The sequence below is a fragment of the Neovison vison genome, chromosome 9 (assembly GCF_020171115.1).
Source record: "Neovison vison isolate M4711 chromosome 9, ASM_NN_V1, whole genome shotgun sequence".
Lineage (NCBI taxonomy): Eukaryota > Metazoa > Chordata > Mammalia > Carnivora > Mustelidae > Neogale > Neogale vison.
In genome coordinates, this window is record NC_058099.1 from 33,936,567 (window position 1) to 33,956,127 (window position 19,561).

The 19,561-nt window shown below is 44.0% G+C and overlaps 1 protein-coding gene across 3 annotated transcripts in view; it reads right to left on the reverse strand.

Moving 5' to 3' along the window:
- Positions 1 to 19,561, reverse strand: part of FRMPD1 (FERM and PDZ domain containing 1) — a 143,120-nt gene that overhangs the window by 13,197 nt on the left and 110,362 nt on the right. For all 3 annotated transcript variants that reach the window (XM_044265323.1, XM_044265325.1, XM_044265324.1), the window contains exons 5-10: positions 19,335 to 19,380; positions 10,428 to 10,535; positions 6,616 to 6,711; positions 2,071 to 2,196; positions 1,071 to 1,190; positions 118 to 254 (exon numbers count right to left, since the gene is read on the reverse strand). In XM_044265323.1, coding sequence (XP_044121258.1) covers positions 118 to 254; positions 1,071 to 1,190; positions 2,071 to 2,196; positions 6,616 to 6,711; positions 10,428 to 10,535; positions 19,335 to 19,380 — 633 coding nt within the window. The remainder of the gene's footprint in view (positions 1 to 117; positions 255 to 1,070; positions 1,191 to 2,070; positions 2,197 to 6,615; positions 6,712 to 10,427; positions 10,536 to 19,334; positions 19,381 to 19,561) is intronic.

Below are 19,561 nucleotides of genomic sequence, written 5' to 3' on the forward strand. Positions count from 1 at the left end.
GGTAGGTAGGTGAGTATCAGCTTTCTGTGGAATCTGGCCATCCTGGCAGGGGGCCAGCCAAGTTATAAATGCAACACAGCTGCTGTTGATGGGACCTAGAAGTCCCCTGCCACTCACTCTATGTACTTCAAAGAGATCTTCTGTGGCTGAGCGCATGCGTAGATCCGCTCCTGGATGTGCAGGGCTGCGAGGCGGAGTGCAGAGCTACATTTCATTTCTACAGCAAAGCGCTCCTGGAGCACATCGCTGCAGCTCTAGAAGAGATGACATCAGAGGAATTGGGATACAACAACAGATGGTTTGTGTTCCTAGTTGTTTCCAGGGAAAGGCTTTGAGACCTGGCTGTGTGACCTTGGCTAACTTACTAAGACTCTGAACATCGGTGTCTTCCCATTGCTAAACGAGGATACTCAAATCGACCTTCCGCAGTCTCTGTGAGTTTTAAATTAGGTAACATATGAAGGCAGGCACCAGGACACAGCAGTATAAGTATACAACTATAACGCAGTGATGCTATTTGCTGCCCCCGTATCTGTAAGTTTTGGGCAAGGTAATTTACCTAGTGTAAGTTACCTCATCTGTAAAACGGTAATGCCTCCTAAATGATTCTTCTTCATCAGGATGAAAACGACATGATAAATCTCACCCAAGCAGACAAAGTCGGGGAACAGCAAGCTGGGGGCCAAGGAACCAATTTTTGGCTCCGCCACCAAACGCATGACCCAGGCAGATCATGTGACCTTCCCAAGACTCAGTTTCATCATTCCTAAAATAAGACTTTGAAGCACTAAGTCCCCTTGTAGCCATAAAAACCATAATTCTAAATAGTAGTAGAAAATGTATCCTCCACAATGAGGACTGAGCCTAAATTTCATTAATACAGAGCAAGTCTCCTAACATAGCAACTCAGTGAGGGAAAGAGAAATTTGTGAGGGATGATGGGGCTTCTTCTCCTTCAGATAATCCCTACCAGGGAATTGCTTCACTGCCTTAAGCTCATGTTCAAAATAACCCAGTGTGCCAGCTTTGAGAACAACGACTGTTATTTTAGGAAGGGCTGGTCCAGTCACCTGCAGATAGAGGTATTCAAAGGCCACAGGGTCTTCCTTCAAGAGGTCCAGGGGGTCCTTGGGAACAAAACACACCCTGAAGAGGCAGCGATAGTCATGTGACTCCTCCCTTTCCACCACCTGCAAGGTAAGGGCCATACAGTTAATCTTCTAACCGCCTTTGTTCTCACAGCTACTCCACAAAGCAACTTAAAAAAAAAAAAATAATGAAAGTCCCCAGAGATTTCAATCTCAGTGCCTCCAAAGACAGCTGCAGAATTTTGCTGCTGACTTTCCCATGGGTATAAAATGTAAAAGGCTCAAAAGGGTAAAGTTTCCCACTGACCCCATCAAACTGCTCCTCTTTCCAAAAGAAATCTGCTTGCAGTTTCTTAGCTGCCCTTTCAGTCTCTGTGTTTATAGGCTTCTACATGCATGTACCGTTTTCTTTTCCACAAATAATAGTCTAGTATACATTGGTATTATATTATGCACCTCACCTTTTTTTTTTTTTTCCTCTACTTCAACTGTCTTGGGGATTTCATTTGACTTTCTTTCTTTCTTTATTTTTTTTTTACTTTCTTTTTTTAATGCTAATGGAATAGAAGGGTTAAAAAGCTGATACCACAAATCACTGAATGTTTGAAAGACTGAGTGCTACAGACAGACTGTGCCCTGTCTGTCCGTTAGGGTCCTGCTCAGGGGGTGAGTCTCCAAAAAGGGCTCAGACCCAGCAACGGATGGTTCCCTGACTTCTCAAAGATCATCAGAGCTGGAAGAGAAAGATGGGGAGCCACTGGCTTCGTTACCTCAGTAAGTCGCCTGCTCTTTCTAAGTCACTGTCTCCACATCTGCAAAAGGGGACCCCCTATACCTCAGATGAAAATCAGTCCTGATTCTCGCCCTGTCATCCCCAGGCTGAGTGAGGGCACGAGAAAGTGCATCAACCCTGTGCATGTGCTGAGCCCTATCCCTGAGGGTTCTGGCCTGGCCCAGATCTCTGCACGAGAAACAGGTGTACCTGCTGGATGAGTTCCTCCTCGTGCAGCAGGTGCAGCCGTGAGATGTTGTACTGCTCCTCCAGGGCCAGGGCAAAGTACTCCATGCTGCGGATGGAGAGCTTCTCCTTCACGGTGAGGATGATGTCCTGCCAGGCACAGAGAGGACAAGGGTCACCTGAGGGCCACGCTGGCCCTCAAGCTCAGGCACAGAACAGGGAGGACCTCCTTCACCTCCTCTCTGCTCCTCAGTGCCGCCAGGGAGAAAAAAGCCTGTGCTGACAGGTCCACTGCCAACGCAGGCAGCCGAAACTTCATAGGCAACATGTGGGACTTCTCATCGCCCTTTGTGGCCCTCCACCCATGGCTCTCCTCGCCTCGGGGCTCCTGCACCACCAGAAAAGCCATCCTGTTTTGCGTTATTAGAAGGGTGAAGCAACCCCCTGGGGGCTTATGCCTCTCTTCAGGGTCCGTGGAAGAGACCATGAATCTTGTCTGTCTTGTGCTCTAGAGCCCGGCATTTGATGGCCTTCAGGAAATTTTCACTCAAATAAATAATCATCACAGACTCACCAGAGATGTCCTGCCAGAAGCACAGCTTTGTAAATGACAAACTTTCAGGTGTGACCTGCTTCTCAAAACCCTCTCTTTCCACTTGTTCTGTTACCCTCCATAACTCACCAGTGACTACGTCCTGAAGAATCTCTCTGCTTCCGTAACTCAACATTATTGAATGCCTGCTTTGCACTGGCCTTGATGGAGACCCATCTCCTGACTGTCCCACTCGCCATGCTCCCATGTCTACTGTGGCGTGAGCTCACCCAATTCTCCACTTTGCAGGGTGGTATCCTAATGACCACTGCCACCCATCTGACTTCCACCTTGCATCTAGGGCAGAGGTTAGAACACCACAGCCCACAGGTCAGATCCAGCCCACTGCTTGCTTCTGTAATTAAAGTCATATGGGAACACAGCATGTCCATTTGCTACAGTGGCAGAGTTGAGTAATTGTGACAGAGACCCTATGACCTGTAAAACCTGAAATATTTACTATCGGACCCTTTACAGAAAAAGAGTGCTGACTCCTGATCTACAGGAAGCTGCTAAGCCTAGGACTGCCTATGTACTAATTGCACTCCCTTGCAATTAGTACATTGCAGGGGATCCCCATGGTCTGCTAACCCAAATCCAAACTCCTCAGCTTAATACCCAAAGTTCTCTGATACCAGGTGCCAATTAACTTCTCCCATTTGATCTGCTCCTGCCTCTTCCAATGCACTGTGCTCACAAGCCCTCTACTCTTTTTTTCCCTTTTTTAAATTACTTTTTTTTTTTTAAGATTTTATTCATTCACTTGAGAGAGAATCAGTGAGAGAGAGCATGAGAGAGGAGAAGGTCAGAGGGAGAAGCAGACTCCCCAAGATGTTGGGAGCCCGATGCGGGACTCGATCCAGGAAGTCTGGGATCACGACCTGAGCCCAAGGCAGTCGCTCAAACAACTGAGCCACCCAGGCACCCTTACCTTTTTTAAAGTTTAAATTCAATTAATTAACGTATAATGTATTACTAGTTTCAGAGGTTCAGGTCTGTGACTCATCAGTCTTATATAATACCCAGTGCTCATTATATCACATGCCCTCCTTGATGTCCATCACCCAGTGACCCCATCCCTTCACCCCCCCATTCCCTCCAGCAACCTTCAGTCTGTCTTCTATGATTAAGGGTCTCTTATGGTTTGTCTCTCTCTCTGATTTCATCTTAATTTTTTTCTTCTATTCCTAGAATATCCTCTGTTTTGTTTCTTGAATTCCACATAAAAGTGAGATTATATGATAATTGTCTTTCTCTGATTGACTTATTTCACTTGGCATAAAACCCTCTAGGTCCATCCACATCAATGTAAATGTTAAGTATTCACCTTTTTAAAAAAATATTTTATTTATTGAATTGACAGACAGAGATCACAAGTAGGCAGAGAGGCAGGCAGAGAGAGAGGAGGAAGCAGGCTCCCTACTGAGCAGAGAGCCCGATGCGGGGCTCGATCCCAGGACCCTGGGATCACGACTTGAGCCGAAGGCAGAGGCTTTAACCCACTGAGCCACCCAGGCACCCCAAGTATTCACCTTTTGATGGCTGAGTAGTATTCCACTGAGCGTGCACACTTGTGTATTATAAATATATGAATACATATATACATATAACATGTTATATGTTTATAATATATATATATCATATATAAAGAAGATATATATATATTTTTTTATCCATTCATCTGTCAATGGACATCTGGGCTCTTTCTATAGTTTGGCTATTGTGGACATTGCTGCTCTAAACACTGGGGTACACGTACCCATCAGATCACTACCTTTGTATCTTTGGGGTAAATTACCAGTAGTGCAATTGCTGGGTTATAGGGTAGCTCTATTTTCAACTTTTTGAGGAACCTCCATGCTGTTTTCCAGAGAGGACAAGGCCTCTACTCCTGTCAAATGTTCCCGTCTTTGGGTCTCTGTTGGTGCCATTCCTCATGCCTGCAGTGCTGTATTCACACACCATGCCATGCCTATTCCTGTCAACAGTCTGTGCATCTTTCCAAGATGGCCTCCCTGGAGGCTTCTCCTTAGTCTCAAACTGGCAGGTCTCTCTGCCCTGAGGCCTCAGCACACCAATTTCATGTCCCACATTCATGACTCTGAGCACACTGCACATTTCTCAGTGCTCTATGACCTATCCCCAGGTCCCCTGCCTTCCCCCCAACCCAGCCCGAGTCTCTGGGCTCCCTTTGGGAATGACCCTGGATAATATATTGCTGTGTCCCTGACAGCTTTGCAACGGTCAGCTTTGCAGCTGAACAGAACTGTTCGTTAGGTGGAATGGCATATTATTTTTCTTGACTTAGACAAAGGGGGTTTTCTCTGTTAGAACTTTGCTTCCCATGGAGGGGAGGCAGGGAAGAGAAGTCGATCATGAACAGACAGTGATTTTTCCTTTTTTGACCCACAGGATTTGTTTATATCCTCCCTCACCCCTCTCTGTCATAAGGAACTAAAAGATTTATAAAAATTTGGTTACTACAGATAAGTACAATTAACCAGTATTATACCAGCTAAAACCTTGCTCATTTCCCCAACTCTATCACCTGGGATCTAATTCCCCTGTGGTGTGTGCTTTTATTGTAAACCCTCTCAAAGTCTTCTTGGCCACCAAAGTGGGACTCACTTTCGATAAGTAATGCCTTCCATTCCAACGCACTTGGATCAAAGATGGCAGAGGTAGAAACCTTGTCTAATTCATTTGCAAAATTTTGGTGCAGAATGGTAGTTTGGCAAGCTCCAGTGCAGGGTTCAGAAACAGACCAAATTTGAAGCCAGTTATGAGCTAGCTGACCTTGACAATGTGAAGGGTCTCTTGGGCCTGTGTTCTCATCTACAGAATGGTAGCTAACACTTGTCTCTTCAAAAGGTTACTGGGGGCATTAGATTAGATAGTCCACAAGGAAGAGCCCAGGACAGCAGGCCTGCAGTAAACACTTAGTAAATCCATTCCTCCCTCCTCTTTCTTCTCTGAACAAAGGCTTCCGGAGTTCACAGAGGCTTTCTCTGGCTTCTCCTAAGTCACAGTGAGCCAAGAACGGGATGGGGTATTTGGAGCAGCTCTGGGAATCGCCAAAGGAAAGTGACAGAGAGGGACACTGGCTGTGTGCATGTATGTGTGCATATGGGATACGTGTGTGTGAGAATGTGTGTCTGTGTGTGTCTCAACTACTGTCCATTACTTACAGCTGCACTGGCCCAGCTGAACCCCCTTTATCTGCCTCTTCACCGGAGCCTCACTCTAACACCTTCTAACTTGTTCAGAAGTTGTTGTGCAACTCCTGACTCTCTGTGAATAAAATCCAAACTCTGTCTTCTGTCACTCAGCACCCTCGCCAGCAAGCCTTCACCATCTCCTGCTCCTCCTATGAGAAAATGGCCTGGGCTCCAGTCCTCCTAGACAGATTACTACTTCACAGCCCTTATTTCATCCTGCCCTGGACTCTCAGGAGCTCCTTGAGTGTGCAACCTCCCTCAACTAGACGGCAAGCTTCTGGAAGACAAGACCACGTTTCACCTAGTCTGTACCCTCAGCCCGGACCATCTCCCTCACATGTAGGAGCCTGTTACACATAAGCTGAAGAGTCTTCAACCCAGAACAGAATATGCAGGTGTTCAGGCCTGCTCGGACGTGTTGCTTGAGTGTTTAGCTGTACTAGTCTTTTCGGTAGTGGGTGGAGTCACATACAAGAGGCAATGAGCCCAGTGGTTAAGGCAGAATGAAGGCTTACAAATTGTCACAGGCCTTGCCTACTTCATCCCTCTGAGCCCTGATTTCCGCCCCTGGAAGATGGCGATAAAAACACATCTTGCTGGGGAGTTGTACGACTCATGAGATAACACAGTGCTTGGCTTATTACAGGTACCCAGACCTTAATGGTTGTAGGAACACCAAGGCAGCTGCAGGGCAAGGTGCCTGGGGGTCTTGGGAGCCAAATTCTCCCTGGAAAAGAGACTCCAGTTCACTCTTAATACCTTCACCGTTGTGTTTGCTTCAAACTTGAAAGCTTTAGTCTGTCCATTCTCCAAGTACAGCTTAAGCACGTTGGGCATGCACAGCAGAGAATTACCCTGGAAAACACAAGAGGAGGGTTGAAACTGGCCCTTCCTTTCCTGGGGTGTGCCAAGTCCTCCACTCCCCTGGCCCCATCCAAGGTGGGGAGCAGGATCCTCCCTAACCTCCTAACCATGTCGTGTCTTGATTCTTGCCATCTGGAGACTTCTCCAATGGACCCTACCACACAGAGGCAAGAATGCTACGTTCCAGGGATATCCAAGTGTCAGACATGAGATGTGAGCCCCGTCACAAGCATGCCGATGGCACCGCATGAACCCATATGAGGTCTCACAACCATAGGCAGCCACTTCAATTCCTTTGGTGTCTACCCTCATGGGATACAATTTAGTAAGTCAGATGACAAGCATGCATGCTCTCCCCAGAGCACCTTTCCTGGTGGGGCTGGGCAGGGGGCTGAGCGGGGTGGGAAGCTCCTTCACAGCCATCCCCATTTTCCTGCTGTACCCCTGTAGTGAAGCATCACCAAAGAGCAGGGGACCACTCCCACCTCCATGTGTCCCACCATCGCCCCAGACTTGTGGATTCTCCTAAGGGATTCTGCCACTCTTGGGGGGTTTTTTTGGAAAGTGGGCACAGGACTGATCTGTGATAGGTAACCCCAGGCCAGCCAGAATTCCTGGGCAAGGCAAGAGAATGCTCCCTTTGGGATTAGAGAATCCTCCCAAGGCTGGGCCTCATAAAAGTGACCCCTTCGTGTTTAGCTGCAAATCAAGAGGACCCTGGGGGTTGGTGTCCTCCAGAATCAGTGAGAAAGCCATTCTAGAGTCCCAAGATTTGAGCTAAAACTAATTTCAGTTTTATTATTTTTTTTAAATTTTTTTTTTTAAGATTTTATTTATTTATTTGACAGAGAGAAATCACAAGTAGATGGAGAGGCAGGCAGAGAGAGAGAAGCAGGCTTCCTGCTGAGCAGAGAGCCCGATGCGGGCCTCGATCCCAGGACCCTGAGATCATGACCTGAGCCGAAGGCAGCGGCTTAACCCACTGAGCCACCCAGGCGCCCCTAATTTCAGTTTTAATCTCTGCAAAGACTTTGGGTATAAAGCCCACCTGGGTAGAGAAGCCTATCATATTTTTGTAAAAAATATGACAATCTGCCTCAGATGAGAATTTTGTATCTTCTAACTACGAGGGGACTCATATCCTTTTGGTAAGATTCACACTCTTCACTCTATAACTTAAGAAAAACCACAGTAGCTTTATGGCAGAAAGGGGGGTATGTTCGGATTGCAGTATGTCCGGGATGGGGGACCGCAAACTGCTTGCTCTCGGTTCTCCTCTCGCTTATCTGCTTTCCAGTGTTTAGAATGACCTTCATCTTTGGATTTCCCAAGGGCAAAACTTCTTCCATGGGACTTCACGATTTGGGACTTCCAAAAAAAATACAACCACAGCAGCATCACATAACTACCACTATTTACTTTTCTCTATGGCTTCTTCCAATTTTTATCTGTACCTGTAAATCGTTTTTAGAGAGTGGCCATAATAGAGCACACATGATTTCTATCTTCATTTTTTACTCGATACGTATTTCTTCCACTTTTTCCTGGGGGTTTCATGTTTGTGATTTTAATGGACTTCTAATGTTCTATCGGTTTGAAATATCAGAATGGATTTAAGCCTTCTTTGGCCCTAGACCTCGAGCATTCTTTTCAAAAAAATTTTTTTCTTTTCTAAATAGAAGTACCATAGATATCTTTGAGCACAGGGATTTTTGCATTTACATTATTTTATAGACTAAATTAATAGGAATGTGATCCTTGGGCCACATTTTTATGGCATTCATTATGTTTGCCTTTTCCCTCCGATATGAAACCAACTGACAAAGCCGCCAACTAGTACATGACTGTGGCTACTTGGTCAGCATCAGGCCTTCCATTTGTTTTCTTTATTTGTGCTCATCTACTAAGTGTAAAGCGGCACCTTTCATGTCTCCCTTCGCATTTCTTTAACTGTTAGCAAAGTTGAGCATTTTGCAAATGTTAGCTTATTATTTTAAATTCTTCTGGGGCCTTATCCTGCTTTCAGGGGAAAAGGTTAGCAACAGATTTTATCTTCTTTTATTTATTTTTTTTTAAAGATTTATTTATTTATTTCAGAGAGAGAAAGAGAGTACATGTGGGCAGGGCAGAGGGAGAGAGACAATCTCCAACAGGCTCCCCGCTGACTGCGGACAGAACCTAAGGCGGACTGATCCCACGGCCCTGAGATCATGACCTGAGCTGAAACCAAGAGTTGGACACTTAACCGACTGAGCCACCGAGGTGCCTCAATTTTATCACTTTTTAATAGGTACATCACAGGGATGAACTCTCACTGGTTTTGTTGTCTCTGCCTTATGTGGCTGATACAGAGACTTGGTGTTCTGACCTGCAAGTCTCCCCAGAGATACCTTTTTAGAAGCCTCCTTCTCTAAACTCTCACCCCTACAAAAACTCTGAAACAGATTTTGTAGCCAGTTCAGGTCAAAGCCTGTCCTCACCTGGTCTTCTCACAATACCAGTGAGTGGGGGATGGCAGCCATTTTAAGAGAGGATCCTAGTGATGGGGCTCATGTTTGCAGAACTCTTATTCTCTACCTGTCCTGTGATTTGGTTCTAGCCCCCATTTCTCGTCACTGTGTATTACTCCGAAAAACACACATGGTATCTAAATTTAATTTGCTATAGAGATTCAACACATTTCCACAAACATGGACACACAGAAACAAACATGGCTGGGTGACAGGGTCTTCTTGATCTTTTCTAACATATTAGGCCTCCCACTGGCCCCTTCATGAACAAATCCACCTTCCACTCTCAGGTCTAATGAAGGTCAGGTCTGTCAAGTAGCAGGCGAGGTAGAAAATAACGACTCTGGGCCCTTTGTTAAAATGGCCACAATGCCCCATCTGCTGGTGCCTACAGAGAGAAGACCAGATAAGGACAAGCTCTGACTTGAAAATTTCAAAGTCTAGCATCGATTGCTCAGTTCTGAATGGCAATAGCTTCAGACCATTGGGAAGAAAATGTATAAACTATGAATAAGTGAGTCTTTAATCCAAGAGTCCACATTAAAAATATCAAACTCCTGCCAATACTTTCCCTTTACAAATTTGTCCTCTGAACCCCCAATCTTGGATGTCTCCATATCAAAAAGGACTAGACAGTGTATTCCAGTGAAAAATAAAAGAACTGAAGTCACACAGACTTGGCTTACAGATTCTCTTGTTTATGATCTCAGAGGTTAATTCTCTTAAACCTCTGCTTCCTCGTGTATTCAAATACCTCCCTTGCTGGGTATCGTGATGGCTAAGGATTATATGCCCAAAAAGTTCAAGTTATATAACAGAAGTTCAACACATACTGGGTTCATCTGGAGAAAAAAGCCAGTCTGCACCACTCCCACCACTACTATCGATACAGTGGGAACACCAGGTTTGAAGTTTCAAAATGAGAAATTAGCATTTAGAACTTGTTGGCATTTCATGGGCAAGAGAATGGAGTCCCAGAATAACAGACAGCCACACCCCATGCTTCTCTCCCTGGCTCTCCCTGTCCACAGTCTGCAGGCACCTTACCGAGGGCGCTCAGAGCCTCTAGCAAACCTACCACACTCCCTCGGTATCTCCTCTGTGCTGCAAGAGTACAGAGTCTCAAAGAGGTTGGTGCCAAGAGGTGGCTCACCAGCTTCATGGAGAGTGATTTCAAGGCCCTGACTAGAGACGCACCTGGCTGTGTCCACTGACAAGCACTTCCTCCGCAAAGTGCACCTTCACGGGGTTGGTCTTTAGCCTGGCTCTCTTCTCCTCAGTCAGGAAGGATGACTTGGGGACTCCCTGCAAAACATTACCATGACACATTTTAGAACCGGACTTCTGTAAAAGCCATGACACACCTTCTCACCTCTTAAAAACGAAAGCACCAACCTTGACAGCTGTTGAGGCCTCCATTAAAACCGACAGAGAAGGACAGCATCCCACTAATCATCTTTTCATAACATCTAGGGATCCCAACCCGGACAATGTTCTTCTTTTTTTTTTCTTTTAAAGATTTTATTTATTTATTTGACAGAGATCACAAGTAGGCAGAGAGGCAGACAGAGAGAGAGGGTTGGGGAAGCAGGCTCCCTGCTGAGCAGAGAGCCCGATGCGGGGCTCGATCCCAGGACCCCGGGATCATGACCTGAGCCGAAGGCAGAGGCTTTAACCCACTGAGCCACCCAGGCACCCCCCGGACAATGTTCTGATGTGTCTGAGAATAGTCGAGGACTCGGTACGGTAGCAACATGGTTGTGTACGACAAAGACAAAAACTGGCTTATAAACAAGAAGACCTGAGTTCTGTTACTCAGCAGTTGTGAGAACTACCTCAAACACAAATTCTTAGAGAGGTAAACCAGGTGTGTGTGTGTGTGTGTGTGTGTGTGTTTGTGTGTGTATGAAACAAAACAAAATAACTCTGTGTTATCGCTCCTCTCCAGCCTTAATTTTCCAATGTACCATGGGAGAGTTGGATCCGAATAACTCCAGGGCTCCCCGAAGTTCTGGCCCCTGTGATTTATCCTTGGCTGCTCTTTGCCCTTCTCTTCTTTTCGGTGGTACCCACTTTCCCCAGAGGTAGAAAGAGTCATCACAGGTTGGTATGAGTATGTGATGAAGCCCCTAGCCTAGACCGTAGGAGGTTGCATTGTGACACAGTGAACAGCAGCTTGCATGATCTAGACCATCCATGTGATCTTCCTGGATCCTGATATGTTATGATATGAATCCTGATATGTTATTCCCAGCCTGGCATGCTCCATTTATTGGTCTGGGTAGTCCTTTAGGCCAGGCTCTAGAAAGGGACATGTGTTAAGAGTCTCAAGATGGAGCGCTGGACCACATTTTATGTAGCTGACATAAAAGAGAGATATAACAACAGTCAGAGAAACTATAGGAAACCATGCTCACGGCCTCATATATCAACAGACCAATGCCATTAAGCACCTGAAGTGAAGAAGTGACCTTGAATTCTTTTTTTTCTTTAAAGATTTTATTTATTTATTTAACAAACAGAGATCACAAGTAGGCAGAGAGGCAGGCAGAGAGAGAGAGAAGAGGAAGCACGCTCCCCATTGAGCAAAGAGCCCAACGCGGGGCTTGATCCCAGGATCATGACCTGAGCAGAAGGCAGAGGCCTTAACCCACTGAGCCACCCAGGCGCCCCAGAAGTGACCTTGAATTCTTAATGCAAGATAAATTTGATCTCACAGGTAACTAGAGCCTTAGTGTAACAGGGTTCACAACTATGATTCAGTATCTCAAATACATAGTTTGCTTTTTAAAAATTTAGTAAAAGGAGAAGGGGAAATAACAATGTTCCCAGGGAAGAGGTATACCTATATGGTAATCTCTCAACTTCAAATATTACTTAACCTCAGTTTGCTTTCTTCTTCAAGCAGAATGATTTTCTAGTTAGAAGAAATAGAAGCAATAAGGGGAAAAAGAAATTTACAACAAAAATTGGTGATAAAATTATCAAATGCTTTGAATGAGTTCAAGACATCTATGCCAGTGAATCTAGGGGCCCCTAGACTATCACACACAACAGCTGGTATCATCCACAGAAAAGAAAATGGAAGAAATATTAGGAGACTAAAGATGATTAAGTATCAAGTTTCCCAGAAAATGAACATGGAAGATTAAGGAAAACACATACTGGTAAGCTTGTCATTATTTCTTGGCAGAATTCAAGATAAAAGGTGGTTAGAGAGCTTTTAGTCATTGATCACTAATAACCAATATGGAGTTACCAAGAATAAGGCAGAGCCAACCAAGTTCATTTTTCTTTTGAAGATGGGATTCCATATTGGTAAGGCAGGGTCCTGGGGATATAGTAGTATTCCTTCATTCTTGCAAAGTATTTGATAAGGTCTCCTATAATCCCCCTGTGGAGAAGGCCAGATGCAGAGCCATTAGGAGGATTCAAAACTAGATGACCTATGCTCAAAATTGTCCTGATTTAACTCAGGAACTCAGGCTCCCTTTGGCTCAGTGTCCAACAATGATGGGTAGCAATGGCTTGGATGAGGTCAGAGAACGTGTATTTACCAAACCTGGGAATGATACAGAACTACAAGGTATCATCAGATCTCAGGCAGCAGAAATTTGGGAGGCAAGATAAATGAACTAGATATCTAAAACAGGTGTGTGGAAAAATTGAGGGGCAGGGGCTGCTAAGGGCCAGAGGCCAAAATATCACTAACAACAAGCATCGAGAGGGTATAAGAGAGCAGGGCTGTCAAGAGCTGAAGGGAACAGAGTAAAGTGAGGGGTCAAAGTGACAGGTACAACTGTCATTCAAAGTAATGAGAAACCAGGGGCAGAACAGGGAGAGATGGAGAAAGACTCAAAGGAATGAGAAACCAGGGGCAGAACATGGAGAGATGCAGAGAGAAAAAGAACCTGTGGCAGGGGGTGGAGGGAGGGGGCAACTACTATTCTCTCTTGCCTCGGGGACAGCAATCCTGCAAGAGTGAGACCCAGAGCTGGATCAGACTATAGAAAATCAATTGGCCGGGTAATGGAGGAAGTAGGGGAGGCGTGGGAAGAGGTGGATCCTGACAGGAAGGGAGAATGCATGCAGCTGATGACTGTACAAATATACCCTTCAGTTCTGTAATTCCCCGACTGTCAAATCTCAGCATGCCACAACACTGGGCCAAAGCAACATGATTTGACAGGGATTACTATGAAGTGTGGCACTGAGGGGAAAAAAAAAATCAATAGCACAGCATGGGATGGGGGTTTGGAAGTGATTCATTTGGAACCAAAACCTCAGTTTTCGGTCAACCACAAATTTCACCCAAGCCAACAGCGTGACTGGGCCTCTTAAAATCTTAACCCCATCTTGGACCTCGCTAGCATTTTTGATGCATATCAAATGTGCTCTCTCTCTGTTCCCTGGGGACTCTCATCAGTTGACCTTAGGTGGAACTGTATTCCTTTCGGGGTGCCACCATTTGGGAAGGCCACCATGCAGCCATGATCTATGCAGAGAGCTATCAGAGAAGTGAGACTCAGAAAAGGCATCACAGATGAAGAGAGCTGATGGAACACTAGTGAGTCTGGAGACGAGGCCACAGCCTGCTTTCTTTCAAACCTTTGCCAATCTAGTTCATACAATGTACACTTGCCCTGATGAGCATTAATTGGTGGGAATCACAGGGAAGAAGTGTCTCTCTCCTACCTGGAACCACCCAACTAAGAAACTAGCTGCTTTGAGAAAGAACACACACTCGGTCACAGAAATGCCCAATCCACAGGCCCCGCCGCGGGTGCTCTACTTTTATACCCAAATGGGAGCTCTGCTCGCTGTGTACTTAGGCATCTAAAAGACATTGCAAACCACTCGCTTGGGCCACCGAATATTAAAAAGAGACACGTGAAAGAATATGAGGTCCTCATTATTCTAGGATATTTAGATGCTCCCTGGGTTCTAAATTAATCCATCAGAGAGTAAAATACCTGAGCTGATAAAGACTTTCTCTGTGCATGTTTTTGCTGAACTAAGAGTTAATGCTTAAAAGGACACCGAAAGGGACAAGCTGAAAAGTTCTATATCTTTTTTACCATTCTCTGCCCTAGACTAGCCAATGCCAATTCATAAAGACAGTAGGATCGGGGTGCCTGGGTGGCTCAGTCAGCTAAGCCTCAGACTCTTGGTTTTGGCTCAGGTTGTGATCTCAGGGTCATGAGACTGAGCCCCACGTTGGGCTCCATTCTCCTGGGTATGGAGTCTGCTTAAGATTCTCTCTCTCGCCCACTCTCTGCCCCCCACCCTTAAAAAACAAACAAAAAAATAAAGACAACAGGGATCAAGGAGGTGGACTAGCATAACGCTGTTGACCATAGGTTCTGAAATCTAACTACCTGGAAAATAACCCAGCTCCACTGATTTCGGCAAGTGTGACCATGGGCATGTGAGGCCAGAGTCCTTATTTGTAAGAAGGGGATAACAAATATGTCTATCTTCTAGGATTTTCTTTCAGTGAATATTTAATAAAAAATTAGATACAGGGGGTGGCTGGGTGGCTCAGTGGGTTAAAGCCTCTGCCTTTGGCTCAGGCCATGATCCCAGGATCCTGGGATCAAGCCCCACATCAGGCTCTCTGCTTGGTGGGGAGCCTGCTTCCCTTTCTCTCTCTCTGCCTGCCTCTCTGCCTACTTGTGATCTCTGTCTGTCAAATAAATAAATGAAATCTTTAAAAACAAAGAAATTAGATATTGGTATTAATATAACAAATAACACATTATAAATCATGAATATAAATACAGCTCTCTACAATTAAACATATATATTTTTCCCCATAAAATTCTAAGTCCCACAGAAACAGTAATTACTATTCCAACTTTGGATTTCATTTTATTTATTTATTTATTTATTTTTAAAGAGTTTATTTATTTATTTGACAGACAGAGATCACAAGTGGGCAGAGAGGCAGGCAGAGAGAGAGGAGAGGAAGCAGGCTCCCTGCAGAGCAGAGAGCCTGATACGGGGCTCGATCCCAGGACTCTGGGATCATGACCTGAGCTGAAGGCAGAGGCTTTAACCCACTGAGCCATCCAGGCGCCCCTCATTTTATTTTTTTAAAGATTTTATTTATTTATTTGAAAGAAAGAGACAGTGAACAAGCAGGTGGAGTGGCAGACAGAGGGAGAAGTGGGCTCCACACTGAGCAAGGAGACTGTTGAGGGGCTTGATCCCAGGACCCTGGGATCATGACCTGAGCCAAAGGCAGACAATTAACAGACTGAGGCATCCAGGAACCCCAACTTTTTTTTTTTAAAAAGATTTTATTTATTTATTTATTTGACAGACAGAGATGACAAATAGGAAGAGAGGCAGGCAGAGAGAAAGGAAGGGAAGCAGGCTTCCTGCTGAGCACAGAGCCTGATGTGGGGCTCGATCCCAGGACACTGGGATTATGACCTAAGCTGAAGGCAGAAGCTTTAACCCACTGAGCCACCCAGGTGCCCCAGACACCCCAATTTTTTAAGATTTTTTTAAAGTAATCTTTATTCCCAGCATGGGGTTCAAACTCACAACCCTGAGATCAAGAGTCTCACATTCTACTGAGTGAGTCAGCCAAGCCCCACCCCCCCAATTTTGGATTTTAGAATTCCTAATCAATTTCAAGCCATTTGAGAACTCTAAGAACCTGTGATGGCAACGATGAGCATCCTTGTTGACGTAAGACATAAATGATCACTCGTCTTACGATCATGTAACTCCTGATGAGAGGCCTGAGTGGGCTGGACAACACTCAGGCCACTTCTCAGGCCATGGGCCAATATCGGCTTCCCTCCCAGGACCCCTGGAGCACAACGTTCACACCCTCCTCTGCTTGGGAACCTCAGAGGAATCTCCAGAGTCCTTCTGGAACACGTTAATTGTCCTCTCTCTATGCTTTTCATTTTTAAAAGGATGCAACCATAAGTTGTTTCCCTCTTATTTACTTAACAAGTGTTTTGCTTTAATTTCTTGAAAACAGCAGGGGAAAAAACCCACCTAATTAAGATTAAGATGTTCTCCATAGAGATACTAATCAACTATATAAAAAGAATCTCTTTCTCTTTTTTTTAATAAAAAAACTCTTACCACCTGCACCACCATTTATACTAATTAGCTTTCAGTATACTGTTTTTTTATACACTGGTTTCACATTATTTCATAGACAAATGCTGACATTTGGTCTGTCATATTTATGTCAAACATCTTAATCCTACTTAGGTGGGTTTTTCCCCTATTTTATTTCCAAGAAATAAAAACAAAAAACGGTACTTGTCAACAATGAGAAGAGACCGCAGTTTCCTTGCTTTTTTACTGTTTTGAACTTTTTAGACCAGAGAAATGTAATTTTTCACATAATCAAATAGCTGTTCATTGTGCTTCTTCCCACTCCCTCAACAGTTAGGAATTCTTTCCATAACCAATGGCCAGATAGACACTCATCCATATTGCTTACGTTTTAATGTTTTTTCAAAATTTTATTTTTTTAAGATTTATTTATTTGACACAGAAAGAGAGAGAGAGAGAGAAAGAGAGATTACAAGTAGGCAGAGAGGCAGGCAGACGGAAGGGGGAAGCAGGCTCCCTGCTGAGCAGAGAGCCTTATGTGGGGCTCAATCCCAGGACCCTGAGACCATGACCTGAGCTGAAGGCAGAGGTTTAACCCACTAGCCACCCAGGGGCCCTATTTTAATGTTTTTTTTTTAATAGGTAATTATTGTTACATCAAATGGTGTGATGAGACTATTTTTTTTTCAGATATTTAAAGAAATATCCTAGAATGATTTTGTGAATAATTATCTTTTCTTCCAGTGATTTGGGATGCCATATTTTTCACAAACTAAATTCTTTTTTTAAAAATTTATTTATTTGATAGAGAAAGAGGGAGTAAAACCAGGGGGAGCAGCAGGGGCGGAGGGAAGGGAGCCCAATGCAGGGCTTGATCTCAGGACCCTGGGATCATAACCTGAGCCCAAGGCAGATGCTTAACCATTTAACTAATGGAGGCACTCTGATGTCCCTCACATACTATATTCTTATATATGTACCTATTCTAGGACTTTCTATTTGATTACACTGACATGTCCAACCATTTCATCAATATCATACTGTTGTAATTATTTTAGCTTTATTAGTTTTAAAAAGGGTTATTATACCAGGGCCATCCTCATTACTCTTTTTAAAAATTTTTAAATTTAAATCTTTTTATTCTATAAAGATTTATTCATTTGAGAAAGAGAGTGAGGGGGGAGGGGAAGAGGGAAAGAGAGAATCCTCAGGCAGACTCTCCCACTGAACACAGGGCCTTGAGCCTACCACCCTGAGATCAAGACCTGAGCTGAAAGCAAGAGTCAACCACTTAACTACTGAACCACCCAGGCACCCTATTACCCCCCCTTTTTTCCCTTGATAAGGGATGTCTGGGTGGTTCCGTTGGTTAAACATCTGCCTTCAGCTTGGGTCATGATCGCGCGGTCCTGGGAACCAGTCCGGAGTCAGACTCTCTGCTCAGGAGGGAGCCTGCTTCTCCCTCTCCCTCTCCCTGCCATTCCCCCTGCTTGTGCTCTCTCGCTCTCTCTCTATCAAATAAATAAAATCTTTTTTAAAAAAGATTTTCTTGATAAGTCTCACTTCAATAAACTTTGCCAAAGTCCAAATACAAGTTCCATTGGGAGTTTGAATTTGCAGTAAGAATGTACATTAATATGAGAATAACCAATGTATTTATAACAGTCTTCCCACCAAAGAACATGGTATGTTTCTCTTTCTATATTTTTTTCCTCTTTCTATATTTTTAAAAAATGTTTACATCCTTCATAATATTCTACTTTCTTTCACATATGGTCCACCTATTTCTTTTCCTTGCAGATTTCCTTTTTTCTTATTTTTTCCCTTAATGAACTGATTAGGATTGATTTATCAAGTTTATAATTTTTGTTTTCCAAAGTATCATTTAGATTTTGATTTCTCTCATTTTCCTTATTCTGCCTTATGTTTGTTTTATAGTCTTTTCTTCCAACTTCTTGCACTAAATATTCACCTGATCTACTTCCTTATTCAATAATAAAATCACCTAAGGCTATACATTTTACTCTCGAATATAGCATTGACTGCACATAATTTTTAAAGAGCACACTTCTAATTTTAAATTTTCTTCTAACTAGTCTATAATGGCAGTTTTGCTTTTCTGTCTGACCCCATCTTTGCTTGGGAGACTGCATTTTTATTTCCAAAAGGCTGGACAATTTTAATTAAGTTTTTGGTAGTTATTAATTTCTATTTCACTATATTCTGGAAAAGTGACTTATATAGTTTCTTATTTGGGGAATTTATTGAGTTTTCTTGATAGACTGGTAGGTAGTCAATTACATTAGATTATTAAATGCATTACTAAAATTCTCCATGTCCCTATTTATTTTTTTTTATCTTTACTTGGCCAAGGTTAAGAGGTATGAATTAAAGTCTCTCAGAATGAGAATTTTCTGTCAACGCTTTCTCCTTGGTAGTTCTTTCTCTTAGGACTTGATTATATACTTTTCCCTGTATCACAGAGAAAGGGCTCCTTTGCCTGTGGATTTTAGGATTGCCATTTCCTCCCAGCACACCATCCATGCCACGCCTTGCCTTGTGATGAACTCAGGGCTGACAAGACACTCACATCCAACACCTCACTTGGTCCTCAAAATAACCCATTAGAGAGACAAGACAATTATTGCCATCATCACTGTCTTACAGAAATGAAAACTGAAAGTTAATGACTTGCCCAAAGTCATAACACAAACTTATCTTAACGCTTGCAGTATGGTGCCCTTGTCATCGTCCCGCTCTGCATAAGTCTAGATCTGTCTCCTTGGCTGCACCAAAAGTTCTGGAAGCCTGGGCTGACCCATACCTGTCTCTCCTCCACAGCACCGACACATTGGCTATCTTCAGGCAATAGTGACTGCCCGCCCACTTGCTGCCTGGCTGCTGTCCCTTCTGCCACATGCCTTTCCTGTTTATTCTCTGAGTGATATCCTACTGGGGATTTGGGGCCCTAGGACTGAGAAAGGTAAAAAAACTAACAGGACATAGAAAGAGATTTACCGACGTGCAGCGAACAACTGTGATTGAAAGAGAGTCTTCAGCTTCCCTGAAAAAAAAAAAAAAAAGAATAAAAATAAAACCATTTCATGACTTTAGATGATGATGATGAAAATAATAATAATAATGATGTGTGTGTGTGTGTGTGTGTGTGTGTGTGTGTGTGTGTCAGGGTCAAAAAGACTGGCAGAATTACAAAGCAGCCTAATTTGCTTCAGCTTCTTTGGCTC